At 39.8% G+C, this 7,095-nt stretch overlaps 1 protein-coding gene across 1 annotated transcript; it reads left to right on the plus strand.

The window, feature by feature from the left end:
* Positions 1-724: 724 nt before the first annotated feature.
* Positions 725-4,013, plus strand: LOC107046147 (the record flags this gene model as incomplete). The annotated part of the gene is given in 4 exon segments (XM_015268670.1): positions 725-1,043; positions 1,141-1,394; positions 2,799-2,962; positions 2,964-4,013. Coding segments are annotated over 4 exon segments (1,731 nt in total), but the record flags the coding sequence as incomplete, so codon positions are not given.
* Positions 4,014-7,095: the final 3,082 nt, after the last annotated feature.

Consider the following 7,095-nt stretch of genomic DNA (forward strand, 5'->3'; position numbering starts at 1 on the left):
TTGATGAACCCTCCGGTTTTTTTTTCTCATTGTTTCTTTTTTCTCACACCTTCCACTTGTACTCGAACATAGGCACCACATAGAACCATGGTATGAAATCATTTCACGATTAAATACAGATGATTCCTCAAATGTAGTTAATGATTAGTTCGGTTTTAACACACTGAACTGCACTCAACCAACATAAAAATAAATACGAGGGGGGAGCGTCAACGCACAGCTGATGACCCTTCGGAGGAGTCTGCGCATGCGCAACCTGCTCCCCCATCCAAAATGAGAAAACAATTAATTAAAAAATAACTGTTACTTCCTAAACTTCAAATCAAAGTTTTTTGGTCTTCCCAAATGATTTCACGTCGATCTAAGCTGGTCCGATTGACATTTGGCCATACCACCTGCTCACTATACGCCGGAAAGACTAATTAATTATAAATAAACTATTAGTTCCCAAATTATACAAATGCATTCCTAAACTTGCCCAAATGTTTCCCAAATGATTGAAATTGGTTTCATCCGGATATTGATTATTTCCCTGCTAACTATATGGCCGTCTCCGATTGAGGTTCACACGGTAATAACGGTGGCTATATTATCGGCCATCGATCAAACAGTTTTTTTAATAACGTGTGGGATTGGGGACGCTAAATAAGAATGCGATACCTGGTGGGCATAGCCTACACTGAAAAAAATGGCCGTTCGATGGGAACTCATGCACGTTCCATTTGATTTGTTGGTGATTACTCAGTTGCTCCGAAAAACGGACTATTCACTGGAAAATACTCCTGTAAAGCGCAAAGTGAAAATAATTCCAAAGAAATGTGCCAAAGGATGTCAGAGTACATCAGTGACTAATCCAGAATTGAGTTTTCATATAATCCCTCCATCAAATCTCAAATATTCTCTCACAACATCAGATAACCTCCAAAGTGCAATTGAAGTTGATATACGGGAAAGGTGGATTCAACTATTGAAGCCCGAAAATATTGTGAAGGATTCACGAGTGTGTAGTTTACATTTCTCACTCGATGATTTTGTGTTCCCAGGTGAGTTTTATTGCAACTGCTAAGTGTCTTAAGCGCTTAATATACATTCACCTTGACTTGCTTGTCAGTAGTGACACTTTCCATTGCAATTTTGCAGAGTTTTTTGAGGAGTGCGGGATGAGACGACGTCGATTGAAAAAATATGCTGTCCCGACTCAACATCTATCAGCGTGTGATGCACGGGATAGGCAAGCTCAAAGCCACTTGGAGGAGGCGATCGAATAATCCTCTCTGAGAGGTAGCACATCACCATTCCGATGAATTGCAACCTTAGGAGACAATATGGATATAACGCTACTCGCACAAGAACCCGTATCTCCTGAAACACATGGAAGTACGTCAAAATTCAAGGTGACACCTCAGTATTAATTTTGCATAGCTAAATAGAAATTAATTCAGTAATGTAGTGGTGAGACGAGGAAAGTTGATTCAACTGGAGAGTCAGCTTCCCTGAAATATCTTGAAATATAAGGGAGATAGGGAAATTTCTATAGGGGAGAACCGGGCCAAATGGGACATCCGTGCAAAATGGGGCGTGGGGGTAAAATGGGACATAGGGCAAAATGAAACGCAGGTGAAATGGGACAGGGTCCAAATGAATCAGGAGGTTGAATGGGAGACAAAGGGAAAGAATGATGGGGGCTGAGAGGTCGAATCAAGGGGCCAAACGGTCTAGAGATTGAACAAAAGGTTGGAAGCCTGAATCATGAGTCCTAGGGTCTAGGGAGAAAGCTGCGATGTCGAATCAAGGAGCCCAAAGGTCTTGAGAAAAGGCTGAAAGATCAAATACAGGGTCCAATTGGTCGAGAGAAGTGGTTGGGAGGTCGAATCAAGGAGCCAAATCGTCTAGAGAGGTAGCTGGAAGATTGATGCAAAGGCCAAAGGCTGGAAGGTTGAATATAGAGGCCTAACGGTCTAGAGAGGAGGCTAGACGGTCGAATTCAGGGTCCAAACTGTCTAGAGAGGCAGCTAGAAGGTCGAATTAAGGGCCAAAGGCTGGAAGGTTGAATTCAGAGACCAAACGGTCTAGACAAAAGGTTGGAAGCTTAAATTCAGGGGCAAAATGGTCTAGAGAAGAGGCTGGAAGGGCCAATCAGAGAGGTAAACGTGTCACCCCAAAGGCTTAACAGCTGTTACATGAAGTTGAGGTTTTCAAGAAAGAAATGAAATTTGTAGAAAAAACCGTTCAGCCTGTAAGAATAGACTGTTGAGTCCTTTGATTGGACCTTCCAGTCTCTTCTCTAGACCTTTTATCCCCTGAATTCGACCTTCCAGTCTTTCGCCCTTGATTCAGGCTTCCAGCTGCCTCTCTAGACCGTTTGGCCCCTTGATTCGACCTCTCAGCCCCCATGAATCTTTCTCCTTGTCTCCCATTCAACCTCCTGATTCATTTGGACCCCGTCCCATTTTCCCCGCCTTATGTCCCATTTTACGCTCGCGTCCCGTTTAGCCGGGATGTCCCATTTCGCCCGGATGACCCATTTTCCCCGGTTCTCCCATAGTTTATGCTCCACTCTTCATGCAGGGTCTTCAGAAAAATTCCCCTATGTTTCCCAGAAGGTGTTCATAGATAAGCGGCTATCTCCTTGGAATTTAAACCCATCCAGTAAAGAACTTTATTTGTTTTAGCACTCGACTAGTGAATTTGTTGATGAATAAACCCCTGAGCAAGTTTTGATATTTCGATAAGTTTCAATGATTGTCTGATTCAGTTCATGAAATTTTGCGTATTTTTTTTGTTTTTTCTTGATTCAGGTCAAAGAAACCTATGGAGGAAAGGATGCCATCAAATGTAACTTGTATTCGTTATTCGACGCAGTTGATGAGGCTCTCTGTGATAATGACATTTGTCGTTAAGTATTATCTCCACAAGGGCCATTAGAAGGAACAATATCTGACCATCTCTCCGCAAATAAAGAAAAAACAGAATATTGATGCGAGTGTCCAAGTGTCAGAGGAGGATTTAGCACTAGTCTCGGAAAAAAAGCCCATTGAAGTCGGTATTCAGGTTACATCTGGAGACTTTTACGAGCCATTCAGCACAAGAATCGGAACAGATCATGAATTATCTGTTCTTTGTGGGATTAGAAATCATGTGATTCTTCATAATTTAGTGGAACTAATTATGAGGTATTATCCCGAAAAAAGACAACATAAAATGTCCTTAAAAGAACGAATTGTACTAACGACGATGAAATTGAAAAATGACTTAACGTTTTCCTTCCTTGCGATAATATTCCGATGTGTGGCTGAATCAACGTGTCTAGCTATTTTCTTAGACAATTTCCAAAAACTGTCGAGTATTTTACGATGTGTAATTCAATGGGTCCCTAAAGAAGAAATTGCTCGAAATATGCCTCTCACTTTCGAGAATTTTCAAAACACAGTGTACGTAGTGGATTGTACTGAATTTAAAATTCAAAAACCTAAATGTCTAGCATGTCGTCTGAAAATTTATTCTCAATATAGAAGTAATTTCACTGCAAAATTTATGACAGCGGTCAGTCCTGCAGGACTTTTAATATATTTGAGTGAAGGATACGAAGGACGATCTACAAATAGTGCAATCTTCGAAGCTAGTAATATTATTAGTAAATTACAACCAGGCGATGCTGTTATGGCTGATAAAGGATTTCGAATTGAACATTTATGCGATAAATTTGGGATACAACTATACAGACCAGCTTTTCTCGAAAAGAAGAAGCAGTTTTCCACAGAAGAAGTAGTATTAAACCGCAACATTGCCGCTGCACATGTGCACGTGGAACGAATGAATCAAAGAATTGAAATTTTCGACGTGCTGCGGAATGAATTGTCCTGGAATCTTGTCAATTATGTGAACGACATTGTAATTGTATGCTCAGGCCTTGCAAATTTAGGTACGCCTATTTTTGCTGATGATAAGTTTATGTAAATGATTGTGTTGGTTGAGTGACATGTATTTAATAAAAGACACTCTAGTAACCATCATTGTGCTATGCAATCAATAAATTATTGATTTAAATAAATTATTACGACAGAAATTACCCTCATGACTTTCTAAGTTTTTTCACACATGAATTTTCATGTTTTTCTTTTTGGCAAATAACATGTAACATTTTATTGAAATAGACACTTTTCAATTTAATCAACAATTTAGTCACGAAAGATTCATCGTAAGGGACTGGTATTACCATGATGCCATCGACTATATCTGAGTAAATAACTAAATCACATGCTTTTAGATTCAATAATGCAAGTCCAAATTGTACTTGACCATAATAGCCACATTTTTGTTTCAACTTCAGTCTTCGATCCTCATAGATAAGATAACTACAACATTCTAACAAAGTTTTAGGTAATAAATCTTCTAATTTCCATGGAGATTTTATCTCTACTAAAGTACAAGGCTTCTGGGCATGCATGACAATTCCATCAGGAGAATAACCGAGCCAAGGATTATCCTGGGAAATGATGAGCCCACAACAGTATACCTCACAATTTTTCAACTCTTGGTACAGTGTTCTTGCTCTTGGCTCCATTTTAACTCCATGCTGGACATATTTATTTGTAAATTCACGTGGCCAGAAGTACTTAGAGGCTTTTTCAGGCCAATTATCCATCGAATAGGTGTAAAGAGAGTAGCATCGACTACCAGTTACGCGAAACTGTCTTTCTTTTTTCCAAACTAATGGATTGCAGATAATGCTTTCAGCTATTCGCAATACGTCAGTCGTATGAACATTGGCAAGATATTCATCCATGCAGCATCCTCTCACTTCCACCGGTACTCGTGTTAGTGCAATCATAGAGGGTGATTTGCTAGCATTTGCTAGTATCACTTTGAGGGTTGCATTATCAAATGGTAAAGCGTTAGACAGGCACAAGAATAGTTTTTCTCATGCGTTTGTTATGTTTAGCAATGGCAGAATTTACATCACATTCCAACAACTCTATGTACACAGGGGTTATATCTGCTTCAGAGAGTTTTACAATGTTTTCCTGTGGGAAACAACACAGAGGTAAAGAGTGTGGGTTTATATTGTTCTAGAGCAGGCCCTTTTAATTTACGCCACGTGCATTCCCTATCTGTACATGATACGAGCTCCAAAGTCATAAAATCATTCCTAGCAAAGGATGGAATAAAATGGTAAGGTAAAAGAATGAAAAAAAAATGGTATCATGAGAAACTATGTGCTTACAACTGTGTCCTAACCCTGCTTTACAAGTGCAAGACATCTCGAAAATCGATGCTGATTGTGTTGCTGGGTTAATATTAATAGTACCAGTAACTTCATGTGGTTTCTCCCTCAAACCACTAGTTTGTAAACATAAACAAAATAATATGATGCGATGGGACGTTTTTGATGACGCACCACGGGAAATCAAATTCTTCAAATTAAGCACCCGTTCGCCTTCTTTGATATTTCGCGATGTCGGTATGCTTTAAACATACTCGAAAATATCTCCTATCGATAGTGTCAACATCGTTCATGACAATTATAACTAAAAAAACACAGTAGAGAAATAAATAATCCAAGGAACGAACTATCACGGGCAGCCCCGCTGCCACCGGTTTGTACAGGTTCAAACGCGTTACCCAAAGAGGATAGACCTGAGTAGAGGCCCGGATCGGGGGGTTTGACTGACTCCAAAAATGTTAGTTGGTACCCCACGGGAAAGGCGGCGTCCCGGTCGAATTGTCGGTAAATGTGAGTCGGGTGCGTGAGTAACTCGGCAGTAGCAGTCCCGCTGTGACAGGGACAGGTTCGGAGGGGGATTTTTGTCCTCCTTGTACTCAATGTTTACTTTATGTTTTTCAGTTGATTTATTCGCCGACTAATTAATATTAAGGGATGAAAAAAAGACTGTTCAATGGAGAATTAAATTCCCCAACCATCAACCCCCGTTTCATCCCTTAATATCTGCAATAAAAAAATTAATATTGCGACGAAAGTCACGGCGCTATAAGAAACCCAATGTTTTCTCGGCGCAGAGTGACTCCCCAATAATTCGCCCGCTAATTAAAAAATCGTCTCTCCCCTCCTAATTAACAATAAGGAATGAAACCAATGCTGTTCGATGGAGAATTAAATTCCCCATCCTTCAACCCCCGTTTCATTCCTTAATCTCTGTAATAAAAAAATAAAAACTGCGACGAAAGTCGCGGCGCTATGAAAAACCCAATGGTTTCTCGGCGCAGTGACTCCCGACAACTCGCCCGCTAATTAAAAAATCGTATCACTGCTCCTAATTAACATTAAGGAATGAAGCAAATGCTGTTCGATGGAGAATTAAATTCCCCATCCTGCAACCTCCATTTCATTCCTTAATCTCTGTAATAAAAAAATAAAAACTGCGACGAAAGTCACGGCGCTATGAAAAACTCAATGGTTTCTCGGCGCAGAGTGCTTCCTCATTACTTCGCCCGGTAATTAAAAAATCGTCTCTTTGCTCCTAATTAATATTAAGGAATGAAACCAATACTGTTAAATTTTCATAGCGCCGCGACATTCGTCGCAGTTTTTATTTTTTCATTACAGAGATTAAGGAATGAAACCAATACTGTTAAATTTTCATAGCGCCGCGACATTCGTCGCAGTTTTTATTTTTTCATTACAGAGATTAAGGAATGAAACCAATGCTGTTCGATGGAGAATTAAATTCCCCATCCATCAACCCCCGTTTCATCCCTTAATCTCTGCAATAAAAAAATTAATATAGCGACGAAAGTCACGGCGCTATAAGAAACCAAATGTTTTCTCGGCGCAGAGTGACTCCCCATTTATTCGCCCGCTAATTATAAAATCGTCTCTCCCTTCCTAATTAACATTAAGGAATGAAACCAATACTGTTAAATTTTCATAGCGCCGCGACATTCGTCGCAGTTTTTATTTTTTCATTACAGAGATTAAGGAATGAAACGGGGGTTGAAGGATGGGGAATTTAATTCTCCATCGAACAGCATTGGTTTCATTCCTTAATATTAATTAGGAGAAAAGAGACGATTTTTTAATTAGCGGGCGAATTAATGGGGAGTCACTCTGCGCCAAGAAAACATTGGATTTCTTAC

The sequence above is a fragment of the Diachasma alloeum genome, unplaced genomic scaffold (genome assembly GCF_001412515.2).
Source record: "Diachasma alloeum isolate Michigan unplaced genomic scaffold, Dall2.0 Dall_scaffold_01218, whole genome shotgun sequence".
In the NCBI taxonomy this organism is placed as follows: Eukaryota; Metazoa; Arthropoda; class Insecta; order Hymenoptera; family Braconidae; genus Diachasma; species Diachasma alloeum.